The 21,266-nt window shown below is 41.5% G+C and overlaps 1 protein-coding gene across 3 annotated transcripts; it reads right to left on the bottom strand.

Annotated features, from left to right (window-relative positions):
- Positions 1-2,657: 2,657 nt before the first annotated feature.
- Positions 2,658-8,708, bottom strand: LOC124063885 (tubulin beta-1 chain-like). 3 transcript variants are annotated; one of them, XM_046397991.1, is made up of 7 exons: positions 8,668-8,708; positions 5,372-5,480; positions 4,602-4,712; positions 4,103-4,347; positions 3,656-3,978; positions 3,220-3,564; positions 2,658-3,079 (listed from the first exon to the last, which is right to left on the bottom strand). In XM_046397991.1, the coding sequence occupies exons 4-7, from the start codon at positions 4,286-4,288 to the stop codon at positions 2,932-2,934; spliced, it is 1,002 nt and encodes a 333-aa protein (XP_046253947.1). In that variant the 5' UTR covers positions 4,289-4,347; positions 4,602-4,712; positions 5,372-5,480; positions 8,668-8,708; the 3' UTR covers positions 2,658-2,931. The 3 variants fall into 3 exon arrangements, with proteins under 3 accessions (XP_046253947.1, XP_046253948.1, XP_046253946.1); XM_046397992.1 differs by lacking the exon at positions 8,668-8,708 and adding an exon at positions 6,960-7,023; XM_046397990.1 differs by lacking the exons at positions 4,602-4,712; positions 8,668-8,708 and adding an exon at positions 5,666-5,807.
- Between the last annotated feature and the right edge of the window lie 12,558 nt (positions 8,709-21,266).

The following is a 21,266-nucleotide window of genomic DNA, read 5'->3' as shown; positions in this document are numbered from 1 at the left end:
TAACATGCAAAAAGCACATGTGATTGGGTTTTATAAGAACACATATATATTATTTGGATCTCGCAGATAAGCCTTAAGAAAACATTTCCTCAGTAATATATGTTTTTATGTGTGTGATCTGTCCCAACACAAGATGAACAGAAAATCCTTAGGCTGAACAAGCAATGTATGCGTTTTAACTCATCTCTAACTAAGATGAATTATTTCTTTATGTATATAAAACCCCAAACGCCAACTACATCAGCTGGCTTCCACTGGGAAGGTGTTGGGAAGAAGGAAATGGTGGGAAGAGGTCAAAGTTCATGCTTTGTTTTGTTTTTTCCTATGGTTATATTTTATATCATTTTGTTGTTTAATGCCCTTTTCAACTAAGAAATGACAGGTCTATAAGGAAGCTTGAACGCTGCAGTGGACCTGCTGCCATCTGCTGGTTTCTTAGCAATACAACAAGAAACTATAGTGTGAAACCCTCATACAGTGTCGCTTAAAGGTTTGTGACCTCTTTGGAATTTTCTATATTTCAGCATAAAAGTCACTTTCCTGAAAGTAGACAAAGAGCACCTAATCAAGCACATGAGGCAGGAATATTACACTTGTGCATTCATTTATTCAGTAAAATGATCCAATATTACATATCTGTGAGTATGTGATCTTTTAGGATTAGCAGGCCAAATTAGAGTCCATGGGATGAGACTCGGGTGTCATTCAGTGCCCTGTTTTGTTGTTTTGTTTGTCTGATCTTCACAACAGGTGTTTGTGGAAGTATATGATGGCATGGACAAAGGAGCTTTCTGAGGAATTCAGAAAGAGTTGATGTTGCTCATCAGGCTGGAAAAAGTTATCTTTGAAGGGTTTGGACTGAACAAACTCACAGTCAAACAGATTGTGCACGAATGGCGGAGATTCAAGACCACTGTTTACCCTCCCCAGGAGTGGTCGACCAACAAAGATCACTCCAAAAGCTACATGTGTAAAAGTAACAGATCACAAAGAAACCCAGACTAACTGCCAAGCAATTGAAGGCCTCTCTCACCTTGGCTAATGTTGATGTTCATGAATCCACCATCAGGAGAATACTGAACAACCACAGTGTGCATGGCAGACTGGCAAGGAGAGTCACTGCTCTCCAAAAAGAACATTTCTCTGCAGACGGGGACAAACAGAGTATAAAGTTGTTTGGTTTAAATGAGTGGCACCATGTTTGGAGGGAAAAAAAGACATTGCATTCCAGCAACTGAAACTCATCCTGTCTGTGAGACATGGGGATGGTGGAATCCTTGTTTGGTCCTGTTTTCCTTTGTCTGTGCCAGGGCGGCTTACCATTACTGATGGAACAGTAAATTACAAATTATAGCAGCAAATTCTTGAGGAAAATGTCAGGACATGAATACTGCACAAAGGGGGCAATTCAGATTCATTCAGATGCTAAAGAAAGCAGAGGCATCAAGCGAGCAGAACAATGTAATCAGGTCTGACACAGTGTAATATCAAATCACACAGTGCAGTTGTCTGACACTGAAAGGGGAAATATAAAGACAATACTGAACTGTAAGATAGTGATGAACATCGCTGACCATATATGACTATGACAGTCAAAGCAAATTGTCTACAGTAGATGTGTTGTGTGGAGGTATTAAGCTATGGATATGGGGAAAGGATGACTCAGAAGACCTTGAAACTTTTGAAGACCTCCGATGAACCCCGTATATAAGATAAGATCCTGTCCATCCTGGACTCTGATCAGCCAGAGGAGTGTGTTCAGCACCAGGCTGCTGTCTCTGACCTGCTCCACAAACAGACTCAGGAACTCGTTTGTCCCCCTGGCCATTAGACTCTACAACACATCTCTGGGTGTTCAGGGGTCACGATCCCAGCGACAGTCTGTGCCTGAGTCACACCAGGCGTAAAAAATATTACGTTTATTTATTGGACATTTATTCCACTATGCACCTTATAATTTTTTTTGCACAGTTAACCTGCACTTTATAACTCATTTTCTGAGTAGCAATTCCGTTTACATATGTTTACACTGTGGCTTTTTAGTCTCTGGTTTTTTACACACAGTCAGTCTGGTCGACCTGCTTTCTCTCAACTCTATTGTACTTTATGTAGCATATGTTGGTTTACTTAGTTTATTTAGTATGTTTAGTCTATTTTTTCTGTTTTTTCCACTAACAGTTAGGCCTTGGTTGTTTGTTTGGTTACTTTTGACTAACCTACACTGCTGTAATGAGCTATGAATTTCCCTCAGTATCAATAAAGTATCTGTTTATCTATAAGTACAGCAGCAAGCCACATATGCGCAAGGGGATGTTAGGCTCTGTTGTTTATGTTCCACATCAACGTAATGCATTATAAATATTTTACCAGAGCCTCATATGCCATCAGAAGTTCTTCCATCTTCTCACCAAACTGTACAGTCTTCCTCTGGCATTAGAGCTGTAGCAGCTTAGGTGTATATTTGCCACCTCACAGCAAGAGGCTTCCAAGTTTGAACACATATTACACTATACTCAATTGTTTTGTGTGTCTCAACTTTTAAAGTGCCCTTTTTGAGTTTTTTAAAGCACTTGGGCTTCACAGAAGAGTGCAGGCCACCTGTCTTTTAGTTTTGCAATGGGAGGTGCTGAATTGACCGTTTAAAATAAACTGCTCCACAGGTTAAAAACATTCATGTCCTGAAAGTGAACAAAGAAGAAGAGCACAACGAGAACAGTGCCAACACAGAACAGGAAACGTTTGAAAACCACGGCTGGACAAGAATACCGTATTATCATTTGATAACTTTCAGTGGAATTACAACAACAATTTTTCCATACAAATTATTGATTTTCAGCCAATTATCAATAACAGGACTACCAGTTGCCTGGCGCTTACTGTTGCATAGTAAAAATAGCAACAACCAACAAAAAAATAGGTCACAGCAGGTGTCTAGGCCATGTCCTCTTCGCCCTCCTCCTCAAACTCGCCCTCTTCCTCGGCCGTGGCGTCCTGGTACTGTTGGTACTCGGACACCAGGTCGTTCATGTTGCTCTCAGCCTCTGTGAACTCCATCTCATCCATGCCCTCGCCCGTGTACCTGAAACACATCTTTATTTCATTGCATGCGTTTTGACAAACAAGCCAAACTCTCGTGGCTAAACGTTTGGTGTTGTGCCAGTCCAGCAGAAATACGTGGACTTCACACCGCTGTCCCGACGGCACTCTTCTTTTACTCACCAGTGGAGGAAGGCCTTGCGGCGGAACATGGCGGTGAACTGCTCAGAGATGCGCCTGAACAGCTCTTGAATGGCTGTGCTGTTGCCAATGAAGGTGGAAGCCATCTTGAGGCCGCGGGGAGGGATGTCACAGACAGCTGTCTTCACGTTGTTGGGGATCCAATCCACAAAGTAGCTGCTGTTTTTGTTCTGCACGTTCAGCATCTGCTCGTCCACCTCCTTCATGGACACGCGGCCTCTGAAGATGGCGGCGGCTGTAAGGTAACGCCCGTGCTGTGGGTCGCAAGCTGCCATCATGTTCTTGGAGTCGAACATCTGCTGGGTGAGTTCTGGAACCGTCAATGCCCTAAAAAAAAAGACAGACACTTGAGTCAGGATTTATTTCAAATGCATCGAAGTAAAACTTGACGAATGATAGTTTAAACAAATCAGGCTACCTGTACTGCTGGCTGCCGCGGCTGGTCAAGGGGGCAAACCCTGGAATGAAGAAGTGCAGCCTGGGAAAGGGCACCATGTTAACAGCCAGTTTCCTCAAATCAGCATTGAGCTGGCCAGGGAACCGCAGGCAGGTAGTCACCCCGCTCATGGTGGCTGAGACCAGGTGGTTGAGGTCACCATAGGTGGGCGTGGTGAGCTTCAGTGTGCGAAAGCAGATGTCATACAGGGCCTCGTTATCAATGCAGAAGGTCTCATCTGTATTCTCCACCAGCTGGTGGACAGAGAGGGTAGCACTGTATGGCTCCACCACTGTGTCCGACACCTGGAGCGGGAGAGCGGAGGGAAAGCGCAGACGACGGGAGGAACAGAAAACAGCAATGAAGCCCAGAGAACCAAGTGTAGGGACAAATATTTAACAATAAAATATTCTTGTGTATTAAGCGAACCTTGGGTGAAGGCACCACGCTGAACGTGTTCATGATGCGGTCTGGGTACTCCTCTCGGATTTTGCCGATGAGCAGCGTGCCCATGCCAGAGCCGGTGCCTCCTCCCAGGGAGTGTGTGAGCTGGAAGCCCTGGAGGCAGTCGCAGCTCTCTGCCTCTTTTCTCACCACATCCAGGACTGAGTCCATCAGCTCAGCTCCCTCGGTGTAGTGGCCTTTAGCCCAGTTGTTACCTGCTCCGCTCTGGCCTGTGTAACATGCAAACGCAGAAATTAAAACCACCTGGATCCACATCTACTTGACATGACTTCATCATACATGCAAAGTCAAAGACAATTTCCTTGCAGAGAGCAGTGAAAGCACTGAAAGAGACTGGCTCCAATACTACCACCAGTACCTCGCTTTTTGGATATTCAACTTTAAAATAAGGCTGACTCTAGATGCTTATTCACAGCAATGCAATTTGCATTGCACATCTTATGATCGCATTTAAAATTCGCACCAAAGACAAAGCCGTCCGGTCGAAAGACTTGTCAAAAGGGACCAGATCTCACGGAGTCCATTGTGCCTTGCTCCAAGTCCACCAGCACTGCACGAGGGACATACTTCCCGCCTGGAAATGAAAACACAGTTGCTTAAACAATTACTCAAACAATAACCTGCTCATCTTTCTCCTTTTTCTTATACATACGACATACTTTTGAATTGCTGAGTGAACAAAGCAAAAAAATCATGGCCATTTTGGCCATTGTTTTTTTATAAGCAGCAGTGACTACTTCTTATTGGGGTTATATCTATATGGGGTTCCATACAAAGCTCCATACAAAAGTGATGTATAAATTTGATCTTTGGTCACAAACGACCTAAGGAGACCTCTAATGCCTCGTATAGCTCTCCTGTTACATATCATTTAATGACAATACAATGTCTTCTTTTCTTCTTACTTATTTCAATTACAAAAACAAAGTTAGTCGCTTATATGGGTTATACAATATTACCGTAAGTTAAACTAACTGGATATTTGTTTGGGACATTTCCGTTAGCCGGAGGTTTGTTGTGTCACGGAAACAGGGCGACGGTAGCGAGGAAGGGTGGACTGACTTCAAGACTCATTTCTAAGAGTTTTGCAGTGGGATAAGGGCCCCCTGCTGGATAGCTAGGGTACTAACAAGTTTTCCGACTGGTGCCGAATTACTCTGGCGCCATTAGAAATTAGCTAGATAACCTAACTGTGTAGCTCGGAATCTTCAGCAAAGTGATATTAAGGCTAACCTGCTGCCTCGTTGTAATAGACGTTGATTCGTTCCAGCTGCAGGTCACTGTCTCCGTGATATGTCCCGGTCGGGTCGATGCCATGTTCGTCACTTATCACCTCCCAGAACTACAACGAGCAAAAAACAGAAACACTGTGCGTTAAATCAGATGACTAACTAGCTTGATTTACCCCAGCGACGTACGACCACCGAGGCAGGCTATCATTAGCCTTGTTGCTACTTAAGCTAATTTATCTCCCGCCCGTCTTTTCAGTGAGCTGAGACCTCACTTTCAAACAAAAAATATTCTCACCTTAGCACCAATTTGATTTCCACACTGGCCTGCCTGCATGTATACGATTTCCGTCATTATGGTCGAAATTCAAAACTTCTTAACAACAACGGACAAATTTATAACTGCTCAGAACGCCAACGGACGGACCACTCTAAGAGGGTGAGAGCAATGCCGACCTCCCGAGTGCAGTTTGACCAATTAAAATCGCTCGAAGTACAGCACACACCTTATTGGTCGAGAGGATGTGGTTTCCAGTTTTGATTGGTCAGACTGTACGGATAGGCGTAATATGTGATGGCAATGATCTTGACTGCTGGTGAAGTTTGCAGTTTATTTTCTTCCTTTAACATAGTACACATTGAATAAACACAAAAACTACGACCACAGTAAGAACTTGTGCCTCATTACGGCTCCATTAAACTCGTTAAAGCTGTTAAACATTAACTTCACTAACTCCACGGGAAATGTGAACAGATTATCATAAAAGCTAATATAAAAACACATATTTCAGAAATATTAATCAGGTAATAAACCTAAAATAATAAACCTTAAACACATAATTTCCACATCGAAAAATAACCCTTCAAACATTGACACTATACCACACAGGAAACTACATCACAGTTCATAACTACGTTGTGCTTAAACTGCTTCTAGCAACAAAAGTCATTTCTGAACTGGACGCTCCACTGAGGAAAGTTTGCTGCTGCGCTCTCCTTTATTATTCACTTCTCTTTCTCCGAGCGGGATTTTGGCTCGTCTCACAGGTCCATCTTAGCATTTGATGATTTCCGAGACTCACCCAAGTCTCCACTTGCTCCTGGGTAAAGTGTCCTACCAGGTGACTCAACAACAATACTTTCCCAGCCACCAGCTATAGGGAAAAGATGCTGTTGTCTTTATTTCCTCTGTTTTTTATCCTACGTGTTCCATCATTTCCAAATCTACTGTCTTTACGACGTCTTTGTAGTATTTATTATGCGAAGTTTAAAGACCTTCCATAAATCACAACTGCTGCTTGTAAATTCGGCAGACATCATATAAATAAATATGTAGGAACATCGTAAAAGTAACACCTCAACTGACTCGCCTGTTGTTCATATGATACTTATCCACCAAAACGCACTGAGGGGTGATAACGCGAGGGGTGAAACAGTTGCTAAATGTTAACATATTACTTAAATAAGGTTTACTGCGGTGGTTTACGTATATCCCGAATTTTCAAGAAAGCACTGAAGATTCGTTTAAAGTTGTTATACATGTTCACCGTTTGCTTAAAATATAATAAAATGACAGCGCCGGGATACCTTACCGTAAAGTACTGGCAACAACCATGGGATTACCAGCGAAACTCAGCCGGCAGCTGAGGACAGAGCCGTTTTAAATTCGGGCAGCTAGGCCAGGGGTGGGCAAACTTTTTGACTCGAGGGCCACAATGAGTTCTAAACTTTGACAGAGGGGCCGAGCCAAGAACAGATGGATGGAGTGTTATATAAATTACATACAGGATTTGACCTATTAATGATTAATGATTAATTTAATTACATTTCAGTTGAATAAACACAGCAGGAAAACACACCATGAGTTTCAGTGGGAACAGTGTTGTTGATCTCCCTGTTTTGTCAGTGCATCAAAGTCTGGAGTAAGTTCTGATGGATGATACAGTGAAGGAAAATAACATCCTGTTCAGGGTTTTCCTCTTTTACTTTATCCTGGATTCGTTTCAGCAGCCCAACGTTTTTTCCTGTTAAATTTGGTGATCCATCCGTCGTGACATTGGCAAGTTTACTCCAAGGTAGTTTATGTTTCTCGATGGCAGCAGACACCTTGTCATACAAATCCTCCCCCCGCGTTGTTCCCTTCAGGGACTCCATGGTCAAAAACTCCTCCGTTATCTCAAAGCTGTCATTTATTCCTCGGATAAAAATTAGGAGCTGCGCTGTGTCTTTGATATCATTACTTTCATCCAGTGCAAGTGAATATAACTGAAAGAACTCTGCCTTTTTGTTTAGCTGGCTAGCTATATGTTCATCAATTAGTTCCACACGGCGAGTCACAGTCCGACGTGACAAACTGATTTTTTCAAACTTGCCTTGACTTTCCGGACACAACACCTGCAGTCTCCACCATGCAGTCTTTCAAAAACTCACCTTCGGAGAAAGGCTTGCTAGCTGCTGCTAATTTGAATGCCAGGAAAAAGCTTGCCTTGGTAGTTGACTCCTGAAGCGCAGTTTGTCGGTGAAAAAAATTTTGCTGGGACAGTAAATTGGCTGCCATCCTCTCAGCCGTAGCTGCCCGTTCTTGCGCCGACAGCTTGCTGGCATAATTGGCATGCTTCGTAGCAAAGTGACGGCTAATATTGTACTCCTTAAAAACCGCGACACTTTCTTGGCATATCAAGCATACAGCCTTTGATCGGACTTCTTTGAAAAAATATTTTGTTGTCCATTCTGTTTTAAACACTCGGCACTCACTGTCGACTTTTCTTTTCTTTGATAAACTCATGTTTGTTTTTAGAAGGGGGGAAGCTTTACCGCGGAAACCGAGAAGGAGAGTGCTTCTTCTGGGACCGCGGGAACCGCGAAGAAGAGGGGGCAAATGCTCAAGCGCGCCATCTATTGGGGAAATGTGGGCATTACAGGGGAAAGTAAATGAACAAGGTTTGCCGGTATATTTTGATATAACTGGGAGATGATTGGCGGGCCGGATTAAAAAGACCAACGGGCCGTAGTATGCCCATGTCTGAGCTAGGCTGTATATTTGGATACGTTTATTAAGGTATGTCCGCTGCTACTCGCCGTGTAAATCCTCCATACTCGCAGCCTCTCCTCGGTAGCTAGCTAACCTGTCAGTCTCATTGATACAATGTTCTCAACTGTCAAGATGTTTAACTCCCAGACACTCAAAAGTCCAAGAACACGAGTCTTTCCATTTATACAAAGCGTTACGCGTACACGCTGAGGTCATTTCAGTTAGCTTTTCCTGGATAAATAAGTTTATATGGAAAGGAGCGTCCTCACCTGTTGTAGGCGGCGAGCTGCAGGTGGTGACAGAGAAATTCACAGTTGAGTTACTGCTGGGAAGAGCGCTTCAAAGTAAAGCTCTCGTTGAACGCGGTACATAACATCTCCTATCATAGAATTTATTATCTTTCTTTACTCCTACCAACTTTACAGAGTGATGTGGCTGTTTATGTAATACAAATAATAATACAAATTTAATAAATAGAGATAAATCCTTTGATAAATAATTTAAATTAGGGAGAGTTTTCATTTTTAGACTCTCCAATAATCACATAAAGAGACCCCTGTTTAGTTTACTTTATCTGATATTTAGATCTAACTGTTTTTGATGTTGACACTTCTGGATATTATAGACCTAAGGAAAATGCTTGTTTCCCCCGCAAGTTACTCCCAAGAGCCTCATCAGGGACTCTGACTGAATAAGACTCCCAACACAGTATAGTTGTGTGGTGGCGACATCTGCTGGTTAATACCAGTACCATCCACAGGCGGTCGTTTTTCCAAAACCTTCATCTGGATATCTCAAGGAAATTCAATCGAATGCAACTGGACTTAGTTATTTGTCTTTGAAGACGTTTCACCTCTCATCCAGGAGGCTTCATCAGTTCATGCTCGCTTGACTAGGCTGGGACTAGTCCAACCCAGTGAAACGTCTTCAAAGACAAATAACTAAGTCCAGTTGCATTCGATTGAATTTCCTTGAGATAACCATGACCTGGATCAATGAGAATATTCACAGGCTTCATCTGGATAAATTTTCCTTTTTTTTCCAGCCTCAGGGACCTTTTCTAATTTTGGCTCGCAGGGCTGACACACAAAGACAGACAACCACACACACTCACACCTAGGGGCAACGCAGAGTAGCCACTTAACCTAATGTGCATGTTTTTGGTATTGTGGCAGGAAGCTGGAGTCCTGGGAGAAAACCCACGCAGGCACAGGGAGAACATGCAAACTCCACACAGAAGGGCCCAGACCGGGATTCGAACCTGGAACCCTTTGAGGTGCCAGTGCTACCACCGTGAGCACCGCTGTGCTGCCCAAGACTGACAACAGGTGAGTTAAAAAAGCAAGATACTTTAATGTCATTATAAATGTGGATGGCAATTGTAAAATTATATCTGTTTTCCCAGATGACAATTATGTTATTAACATAATGGAGCAAGTAAAAGCTGCAGGACATAGTGAAGGTAAACTCTTACTATTGACATAAATTTATTATGTCTTATTATTAACTTTTTTAACTTTATTAAATTTTTAAGTGCACATGGACAAAAGATCATCATTCCATGATGCGTACCAGTTCATGCAAGGTGGAGGAGGCTGAAGGAAAAATTAAGAAGAGTTAAGATTTAGATTAAGATTAATTAAAATTAAGACTTGAGAAAAAAAACAAAAAAATGATCACATGCACGGGTCAAATTTGGTCGCAAATACAAGAGCTGGGGAAGCAGCAGCAACAACACATTAAGTTAATAAGAAAAAGCAAGACAAATAAAATTTGAATTATATTCTTGAGTCTGTCTTGTTTTGATAAATCAAGAAATCAGAACTCCACAAAGGAAGCAGTGGCTGGCTGGGTCACATTCACAACCGTGAGCTGCCGCTTGGAGGCACGACAGAAGTGTTGATGATGTGGAGGCACTTCAATCAAAAAGAAATAAGTTAGTGACTGAGAACCTCACACTTATTATGTGGTAGCATTTTGATTTCCAGGGGAAAAAAAAAAGAGGCATTTGACATGAGGCGCCGTACATCAACCTGTAGCATCCTGCACACACTCTCACAAAAGAAAATGAAATGAAAAAGAGCATGAAGATGGATCCAGTCCTTAGATAATGGCACAAATCATCATCCCTGTAGGGTTTCATTAGTTGTTGAGACAGAAGGTAAGCTGATGTGCAGCTCCACCTCGGGACCAGGGGCCATATGCCACATCTGTGTGTTTAAAAGCCCAGGAGTCACGCCAGCTACCACGATACACTGCTACATTTATATGGCAGAAGCGCCGTTCACTGTCACAGGATGGGTGATGCTATCATGCCAAACTCTCTTTCTCAAATGATTCCTTTTGTATGAGTTGCCTCAGCTGTCACTATTCATAGTTGATAAAAATTGTGGCATGGGGGTTGTGAACATTTTTCATCTTCTGAAGGAGAGAAAGCCAGAAAGAGAGAGAGAGAGAGAGAACTAATAATGTAGACATAAAAGTTGGACAATTCATATCATCTGCTGGTCTATTTAATCTCTTTGAGCAGTTTCTCCCTAAACTGTGTTTTCAGTAATAATTCAGATCTGTGGTAGTTGCACAACTTAACTGGTTGTATGAGATTTACAATGTAATTACAGCAAGAACATAACTAATGGTCTTCATGTTGCTACCTTGCAGCTCTGCAAGAAAGAAAGAAAGCCAAATGGTTGAAAATAAATTAGTGGGGGGGGGAAAATGCAAGCATAAAGGAAACAAAAATATATTTCACAAATATAAGAAAAGATGTAAATACAATTCGCGAACACGTCTGTCAGAAAATTCCAAACAGAACGACGCACCAGCTCATATAAAAGGCCGCAGAAGATTCTGATTCTCGTCATTTTCACTTGGACTGTGGCAGGAGCTCATCTCTGGCAAACCTGAGCTGTGGAAGTGATCTCTTTTGGAGAATTAAAGCGCTGGGAAATATCTTTTGGGAAACTTGCTGGAAAACAAAACTATCGGATTACTGAATCACTGAGGGAAATTGAGGAGCTTGAAATGGCCTTCAGCAAACCACTCAACGCGGGACCTTTTCGGATGGAAGTCGGCCTTGAGATGGACGACGACACTGCAGATAAGAAAATTTTATTTGAGCGTTTTATTTGTGACGGATTCGCTGTGAAATCTTGAAGCCCTTTAAAGCTTTAGCAGTACGAGACATCAGTGAAAGGTTTTGAGTGTGGAGGTAGCTGAATGACGTCATATCACAGGGCTGTTGGAAAGGCATACATTTGGTGACTCGATGATTTCTTGGTGTAAAATGTTAATTTAATAGACAGAATCGCTGAAATCCCGCGGGAAATGTGTGGAATGTGTTAATAAGTAGTGTGGTGAACTGAAAACACTGATTTTGCTTTGATGTCAGCAAATTGTTCAAAGTTTTGCATGAAAAGTAGTGAAAAAAAATGGCGACTGGGCTGAAATTCATAAAATGCTAAATAGAAAATGTGTTATGCTTGATCTCCATGGAGACGATGGAACCATCATCTGCGGGTGTTATCAAACCACTGCACCTTCTTTCTGTGTACTTGTTTGTTCTGATTATTGAGCCCTGACTTGACTTGAGGAGCTGATACCGAAACATTTTGTCCTTTAAAAGTTTGCAAACTTATTTTCAGCGATTCCTCAAAATTCACAAAGAGCTCAGCGTTGTTCAGAGTTTTATTGGAGCTGACAAATGAACGATGTGTGACTGTTTGTGCACCAATCTAAGCTGCTGAGTACTTTCAACACACAACTTGTACAGGGCATATTGGTGTTTGCATAATAACACTGAAAACCTCTCTTGCCGTTAATTTGGTGTTTTATTTTGGAGGCGCGACAGAGCTATTTGTCAGCTGTATGGGACAGCATGTGCGCGCCATGCGTCCGGGATGCAGCCGTCTCAGTCACGCATCGTGATATGCAGCTGATGAAATGTGACTATAAAGAGTTGTGAAGTACTAGCATGGTCTGTTCAGAGCTCATTGCTCTTATTTTAGAGAAGCTCCGTTGTTGGTTGCGCTTCATTTATTAGCCAGTGTTGCCATGATTCACTTAGTGGATGCAAAAGAATACATGCCTTTGCCAGTCGATTGTTTGAAGCAGTGACAGATCGATCACGTTTTCCCTGAGATTCATGTCTGATAGTCCTTCTCCATTCCATATTTTCCCTGTTGTTTCACATTTCTGTTGCGCACGCGAGACGTAGAAAGAGCCTTGCGTAAAAGCGCGCAGCGCATAAGGACAAATCTCCTTCTATAATGTTATTATTATTATTGTTATTATCATCATCATGTTTTGTAATGTTTCCTGTGTTAGGAACATTTGAGAAACTCTTAGCCACAAACCAACTGCCTTGAATATGCTCTCAGCATTATCACAGCATCGAGCTGATACAGACATGGGTTATAAAGCTTCTCAATGCTGTAAGAAGATTTCGTCATTTTGTATGTGTGCGAATACATCAGTAAGCAGGCTTGTATTATGTTTTCAATCATATCATTATCATAATCATATAACTGTACTTAATGTTGTAAAAAATGTCATTCTTGTGAATAAGTTTCTTCCAAGTTCATGAACAGTTAGGATTTTTTTCCAGGTGATTAAGTACAGTAAATAATGGTAACTATTAAGTGGGACATAAATACAGCATCAAATTATTCTCATCCTGTTCATAGTAATGAAGAACTGCATAGTCTTTGATATTACTGTTAAAAGGGCCTGTCATGTGTCATGAGATTCGTGTCTGATAGTCCTTCTCCATTCCATATTTTCCCTGTTATTTCACATTTCTGTTGTGCACGCGAGACGTGGAAAGAGCCTTGCGTAAAAGCGCGCAGCGCATAAGGATAAATCTCCTAATCTCTTTCTATAATGTTATTATTGTTATTGTTATTGTTGGTATTATTATTATTATTATTGTTATCATCATGTTTTGTGTGTTAAGAACATTTGAGTAATCTTGTCCACAAACCAACTGCTTTGAATATGCTCTCAGCATAACAATAATAATAACATTATAGAAGGAGATTTGTCCTGATGAGCTGCGCGCTTTAACGCAAGGCTCTTTCCACGTCTCGCGTGCACAACAGAAATGTGAAATAACAGGGAAAATATGGAATGGAGAAGCACTAGCAGACATGAATCTCATGACACATGACAGGCCCTTTTAACAGTAATATCAATGACTATGCAGTTCTTCATTACTATGAACAGGATGAGAATAATTTGATGCTGTATTTATGTCCCACTTAATAGTTACCATTATTTACTGTACTTAATCACCTGGAAAAAAATCCTAACTGTTCATGAACTTGGAAGAAACTTATTCACAAGAATGAAAAATATAAAGACATTAAAACATTAAGTACAGTTATATTGACAAGTATAGAGATTAGGTCACTGGGTCAAATTAAAATCAACAATTTTCTGTTTGAATACTAAATATGATTGAAAACATAAAACAAGCCTGTTTTACTGATGTATTTACACACATACAAAATGACGAAATCTTCTTACAGCATTGAGAAGCTTTATAACCCCTGTCTGTATCACCTCAATGCTGTTATAATGCTGAGAGCATATTCAAAGCAGTTGGTTTGTGGCTAAGAGTTTCTCAAATGTTCTTAAACACAAAACATGATGATAGCAATAATAATACTAACATTATAGAAGGAGATTAGGAGATTTGTCCTTATGCGCTGCGCGCTTTTACGCAAGGCTCTTTCCACGTCTCGCGTGCGCAACAGAAATGTGACATAACAGGGAAAATATGGAATGGAGAAGCACTATCAGACATGAATCTCAGGGAAAACGTGATCGATCTGTCACTGCTTCAAACAATCGACTGGCAAAGGCATGTATTCTTTTGCATCCACTAAGTGAATCATGGCTACACTGGCTAATAAATGAAGCGCAACCAACAACGGAGCTTCTGTAAAATAAGAGCAATGAGCTCTGAACAGACCATGCTAGTACTTCACAACTCTTTATAGTCACATTTCATCAGCTGCATATCACGATGCGTAACTGAGACGGCTGCATCCCCGACGCATGGCGCGCGCTGATCAAATTACCACAAGTTGTGTGTTGACAGTACTCATCAGCTTAGATCGGTCCACAAACAGTCACACATCGTTCATTTATTCATTCATCGTTCATTTTTAGATTCATGTCTGATAGTGCTTCCCCATTCCATATTTTCCCTGTTATGTCACATTTCTGTTGCGCACGCGAGACGTGGAAAGAGCCTTGCGTAAAAGCGCGCAGCGCATAAGGACAAATCTCCTAATCTCTTTCTATAATGTTATTATTGTTATTGTTATTGTTATTGTTGGTATTATTATTATTATTATTGTTATCATCATGTTTTGTGTGTTAGGAACATTTGAGAAACTCTTAGCCACCAACCATACTGCCTTGAATATGCTCTCAGCATTATAACAGCATTGAGCTGATACAGACATGGGTTATAAAGCTTCTCAATGCTGTAAGAAGATTTCGTTATTTTGTATGTGTGTAAATACACCAGTAAACAGGCTTGTATTATGTTTTCAGTCATGTCATATCATAATCACTTTCTGTGTACTTGTTTGTTCTGATTATTGAGCCTTGACTTGATTTGTATCCGGAGCTGATACCGAAACATTTAGCCGTTTGAAAGTTTACAAACTTATTTTGAGCGATTCCTCAAAGTGTTGTTCAGAATTGTATTGGAGTTGACAAATGAACGATGTGTGACTGTTTGTGGACCGATCTAAGCTGATGAGTACTGTCAACACACAACTTGTGGTAATTTGATCAGCGCGCGCCATGCGTCGGGGATGCAGCCGTCTCAGTTACGCATCGTGATATGCAGCTGATGAAATGTGACTATAAAGAGTTGTGAAGTACTAGTATGGTCTGTTCAGAGCTCATTGCTCTTATTTTACAGAAGCTCCGTTGTTGGTTGCGCTTGATTTATTAGCCAGTGTAGCCATGATTCACTTAGTGGATGCAAAAGAATACATGCCTTTGCCAGTCGATTGTTTGAAGCAGTGACAGATCGATCACATTTTCCCTGAGATTCATGTCTGATAGTGCTTCTCCATTCCATATTTTCCCTGTTGTTTAACATTTCTCTTGCACACGCGAGACGTGGAAAGAGCCTTGCGTAAAAGCGCGCAGCGCATAAGGACGAATCTCCTTCTATAATGTTATTATTATTATCATCATCATGTTTTGTAATGTTTCCTGTGTTAGGAACATTTGAGAAACTCTTAGCCACAAACCAACTGCCTTGAATATGCTCTCAGCATTATCACAGCATCGAGCTGATACAGACATGGGTTATAAAGCTTCTCAATGCTGTGTCTGTCTTGTTTTGATAAATCAAGAAATCAGAACTCCACAAAGGAAGCAGTGGCTGGCTGGGTCACATTCACAACCGTGAGCTGCCGCTTGGAGGCACAACAGAAGTGTTGATGATGTAGAGGCACTTCAATCAAAAAGAAATAAGTTAGTGACTGAGAACCTCACACTTATTATATGGTAGCATTTTGATTTCCAGGGAAAAGAAAAAGAGGCATTTGACATGAGGCGCCGTACATCAACCTGTAGCATCAGTTGGACAATTCATATCACCTGCTGGTCTATTTAATCTCTTTGAGCAGTTTCTCCCTAAACTGTGTTTTCAGTAATAATTCAGATCTGTGGTAGTTGCACAACTTAAGTGGTTGTATGAGATTTACAATGTAATTACAGCAAGAACATAACTAATGGTCTTCATGTTGCTACCTTGCAGCTCTGCAAGAAAGAAAGAAAGCCAAATGGTTGAAAATAAATTAGTGGGGGGGAAAAATGCAAGCATAAAGGAAACAAAAATATATTTCACAAATATAAGAAAATATGTAAATACAATTCGCGAACACGTCTGTCAGAAAATTCCAAACAGAACGACGCACCAGCTCATATAAAAGGCCGCAGAAGATTCTGATTCTCGTCATTTTCACTTGGACTGTGGCAGGAGCTCATCTCTGGCAAACCTGAGCTGTGGAAGTGATCTCTTTTGGAGAATTAAAGCGCTGGGAAATATCTTTTGGGAAACTTGCTGGAAAACAAAACTATCGGATTACTGAATCACTGAGGGAAATTGAGGAGCTTGAAATGGCCTTCAGCAAACCACTCAACGCGGGACCTTTTCGGATGGAAGTCGCCCTTGAGATGGACGACGACACTGCAGATAAGAAAAATTTATTTGAGCGTTTTATTTGTGACGGATTCGCTGTGAAATCTTGAAGCCCTTTAAAGCTTTAGCAGTACGAGACATCAGTGAAAGGTTTTGAGTGTGGAGGTAGCTGAATGACGTCATATCACAGGGCTGTTGGAAAGGCATACATTTGGTGACTCGATGATTTCTTGGTGTAAAATGTTAATTTAATAGACAGAATCGCTGAAATCCCGCGGGAAATGTGTGGAATGTGTTAATAAGTAGTGTGGTGAACTGAAAACACTGATTTTGCTTTGATGTCAGCAAATTGTTCAAAGTTTTGCATGAAAAGTAGTGAAAAAAAATGGCGACTGGGCTGAAATTCATAAAATGCTAAATAGAAAATGTGTTATGCTTGGTCTCCATGGAGACGATGGAACCATCATCTGCGGGTGTTATCAAACCACTGCACCTTCTTTCTGTGTACTTGTTTGTTCTGATTATTGAGCCCTGACTTGACTTGAGGAGCTGATACCGAAACATTTTGTCCTTTAAAAGTTTGCAAACTTATTTTCAGCGATTCCTCAAAATTCACAAAGAGCTCAGCGTTGTTCAGAGTTTTATTGGAGCTGACAAATGAACGATGTGTGACTGTTTGTGCACCAATCTAAGCTGCTGAGTACTTTCAACACACAACTTGTACAGGGCATATTGGTGTTTGCATAATAACACTGAAAACCTCTCTTGCCGTTAGTTTGGTGTTTTATTTTGGAGGCGCGACAGAGCTATTTGTCAGCTGTATGGGACAGCATGTGCGCGCCATGCGTTCGGGATGCAGCCGTCTCAGTCACGCATCGTGATATGCAGCTGATGAAATGTGACTATAAAGAGTTGTGAAGTACTAGCATGGTCTGTTCAGAGCTCATTGCTCTTATTTTACGGAAGCTCCGTTGTTGGTTGCGCTTCAGCATGATTCACTTAGTGGATGCAAAAGAATACATGCCTTTGCCAGTCGATTGTTTCAACCAGTGACAGATCGATCACATTTTCCCTGAGATTCATGTCTGATAGTCCTTCTCCATTCCATATTTTCCCTGTTGTTTCACATTTCTGTTGCGCACGCCAGACGTGGCGCAGCGCATAAGGACAAATCTCCTAATCTCTTTCTGTAATGTTATTATTATTATTGTTATCATCATGTTTTGTGTGTTAAGAACATTTGAGTAATCTTGTCCACAAACCAACTGCTTTGAATATGCTCTCAGCATAACAATAATAATAACATTATAGAAGGAGATTTGTCCATATGCGCTGCGCGCTTTAACGCAAGGCTCTTTCCACGTCTCGCGTGCGCAACAGAAATGTGACATGACAGGGAAAATATGGAATGGAGAAGCACTATCAGACATGAATCTCAGGGAAAATGTGATCGATCTGTCACTGCTTCAAACAATCGACTGGCAAAGGCATGTATTCTTTTGCATCCACTAAGTGAATCATGGCTACACTGGCTAATAAATCAAGCGCAACCAACAACGGAGCTTCTGTAAAATAAGAGCAATGAGCTCTGAACAGACCATACTAGTACTTCACAACTCTTTATAGTCACATTTCATCAGCTGCATATCACGATGCGTGACTGAGACGGCTGCATCCCCGACGCATGGCGCGCGCTGATCAAATTACCACAAGTTGTGTGTTGACAGTACTCATCAGCTTAGATCGGTCCACAAACAGTCACACATCGTTCATTTATTCATTCATCGTTCATTTTTAGATTCATGTCTGATAGTGCTTCCCCATTCCATATTTTCCCTGTTATTTCACATTTCTGTTGCGCACGCGAGACGTGGAAAGAGCCTTGCGTAAAAGCGCGCAGCGCATAAGGGCAAATCTCCTTCTATAATGTTATTATTGTTATTGTTGGTATTATTATTATTATTATTGCTATCATCAGGTTTTGTGTGTTAAGAACATTTGAGAAATCTTGTCCACAATCCAACTGCCTTGAATATGCTCTCAGCATTATAACAGCATTGAGCTGATACAGACAGGGGTTATAAAGCTTCTCAATGCTGTAAGACGATTTCGTTATTTTGTATGTGTGTAAATACATCAGTAAAACAGGCTTGTATTATGTTTTCAGTCATATCGTATCATAATCACTTTCTGTGTTCTTGTTTGTTCTGATTATTGAGCCTTGACTTGACTTGTATCCGGAGCTGATGCCGAAACATTTAGCCGTTTGAAAGTTTACAAACTTATTTTCAGCGATTCCTCAAAGTGTTGTTCAGAGTTTTATTGGAGCTGACAAATGAACGATGTGTGACTGTTTGTGCACCAATCTAAGCTGCTGAGTACTGTCAACACACAACTTGTACAGGGCATATTGGTGTTTGCATAATAACACTGAAAACCTCTTTTGTCGTTAGTTTGGTGTTCTATTTTGGAGGCACGACAGAGCTGTTTGTCAGCTGTATGGGACAGCATGTGCGCGCCATGCGTCCGGGATGCAGCCGTCTCAGTCACGCATCGTGATATGCAGCTGATGAAATGTGACTATAAAGAGTTGTGAAGTACTAGTATGGTCTGTTCAGAGCTCATTGCTCTTATTTTACAGAAGCTCCGTTGTTGGTTGCGCTTCATTTATTAGCCAGTGTAGCCATGATTCACTTAGTGGATGCAAAAGAATACATGCCTTTGCCAGTCGATTGTTTGAACCAGTGACAGATCGATCACATTTTCCCTGAGATTCATGTCTGATAGTCCTTCTCCATTCCATATTTTCCCTGTTATTTCACATTTCTGTTGCGCATGCGAGACGTGGAAAGAGCCTTGCGTAAAAGCGCGCAGCGCATAAGGACAAATCTCCTAATCTCCTTCTATAATGTTATTATTGTTATTGTTATCATCATGTTTTGTCTGTTAAGAACATTTGAGAAACTCTTAGCCACAAACCAACTGCCTTGAATATGCTCTCAGCATTATAACAGCATTGAGCTGATACAGACATGGGTTATAAAGCTTCTCAATGCTGTAAGAAGATTTCGTTATTTTGTATGTGTGTAAATACATCAGTAAAACAGGCTTGTTTTATGTTTTCAGTCATATCATTATCATAATCACTTTCTGTGTACTTGTTTGTTCTGATTATTGAGCCTTGACTTGACTTGTATCCGGAGCTGATACCGAAACATTTAGCCGTTTGAAAGTTTACAAACTTATTTTCAGCGATTCCTCAAAATTCACAAATAGCTTAGTGTTGTTCAGAATTTTATTGGCGTTGATAAATGAACGATATGTGAGTGTTTGTGGACCGATCTAAGCTGATGAGTACTGTCAACACACAACTTGTGGTAATTCGATCAGCGCGCGCCAAGCGTCCGGGATGCAGAAATGGACTTGCCTGACCGGCCCAGCGACGATTCTGGCTCTGAGTGCCTGCTTGAGGATCATGAAGATGAGATCAGACGTCGCTCCCATTTGAACCAGCCGTGGCCAGGGGAAGATTTTTGTGAGCGATGGTGATGAGATTTTCCTCCTTCTCCGGTTGGTGCTCTTCAGCAACTCAATGTCCAGGATCAGGAGCTTCCTCAGCAGCGAGCAGAACCACTTCCAGAAGATCTACCCTTGGCTTCCTAAAGGCAAGGAGACGCTTCTCACTCAACCTCAGGCCTCACCTCCACAACAAAGAGGACCAGAGATGAGAGCAATGAAGAGCAGCTAAATGTGAAGAGGCAGCGGTGGGATCACAAAGTCAGCTATGAAGATTTAGCTCCCTCAACTTCCCTCAACTCCCTCAGCTCTGATACAAATAGGAGCAGAGAGGTGAGCTACTGGAATTAAGCTCCTTCAACTTCTGGCCTCAGCTTCACAACCAAAAGGAGCAGGGAAGAGAGCTACTGGAATTCAGCTCCTTGGACTTCAGGCTCCAGGTCTTCCACAAAATGGACATGCTGCCGTGGCCCTTTTGACCACCAAAGATGGTCTGACGACACTGATTCTGACTAGCAGCATCATTGGTGCAGGTAAGTAACAGGTGTGCAGGTGGAAAGGCTGGAAGGAGAAGTAGGTCACCATGTGGAGTGCTAGACAAACATTGAACAGACAAGACAAGACAAACAGGAAAAAACAAAACACTAACAATGAGGAAACAGAGGAGAACACAAGGAAATAATGGGAGAAAACTAACAGACTAATGATAACAGTTAAGTTGGCCAAGAAAGTGAGGAGACAGTTTTCTCAAGTTGGTCATTATAGTCCAGGATAAGATTCCAAATCCTGGTTAGTCCAGTGGATGGTGTGAACAACAAACTCAATTTCCTACGTGGAGGATGGAGTTTACAAACAGCCCTAACACCTGACAGCTGGGGAGATTGCACGGTGTCTTGGGCAAATGACACAGAAGCCGATATCCCTTCTCACCTCTTCATATCCTGAGATGGTTATCCAGTCTGATGGCCAAGAAAACAAGAGAGAAGGAGCAGACAAAATTATAATGCTGGAAAGTAACTCAAGGCAAAAATTGAATAGACAAGACAGACAGACAGGAAAGAACCAAATCACTAGGAAAGAGGAAACAGCGAAGAAGACGAGGAAATAATGGGAGAAGACTGAAAGACCTTGACATGGAAGGTGGAATGAATTCTTATGGTAACAGGCAAGTTGAGTGAT

This window comes from Scatophagus argus, chromosome 8 (genome assembly GCF_020382885.2).
Source record: "Scatophagus argus isolate fScaArg1 chromosome 8, fScaArg1.pri, whole genome shotgun sequence".
In the NCBI taxonomy this organism is placed as follows: domain Eukaryota; kingdom Metazoa; phylum Chordata; class Actinopteri; family Scatophagidae; genus Scatophagus; species Scatophagus argus.
This window is presented reverse-complemented; position numbering and strand designations above follow the sequence as displayed.

Bases quoted from the DNA above. Each gene is read 5' to 3' on its own strand.
- LOC124063885 (XM_046397990.1), bottom strand. From the start codon at position 5,722: ATGACGGAAATCGTATACATGCAGGCAGGCCAGTGTGGAAATCAAATT. The intron at 3,565-3,655 runs GTAGCCTGATTT...CTTTTTTTTTAG, and splicing joins CGCGGCAGCCAGCAGTACAG to GGCATTGACGGTTCCAGAAC. The intron at 3,080-3,219 runs GTGAGTAAAAGA...GATGTGTTTCAG, and splicing joins CGCAAGGCCTTCCTCCACTG to GTACACGGGCGAGGGCATGG.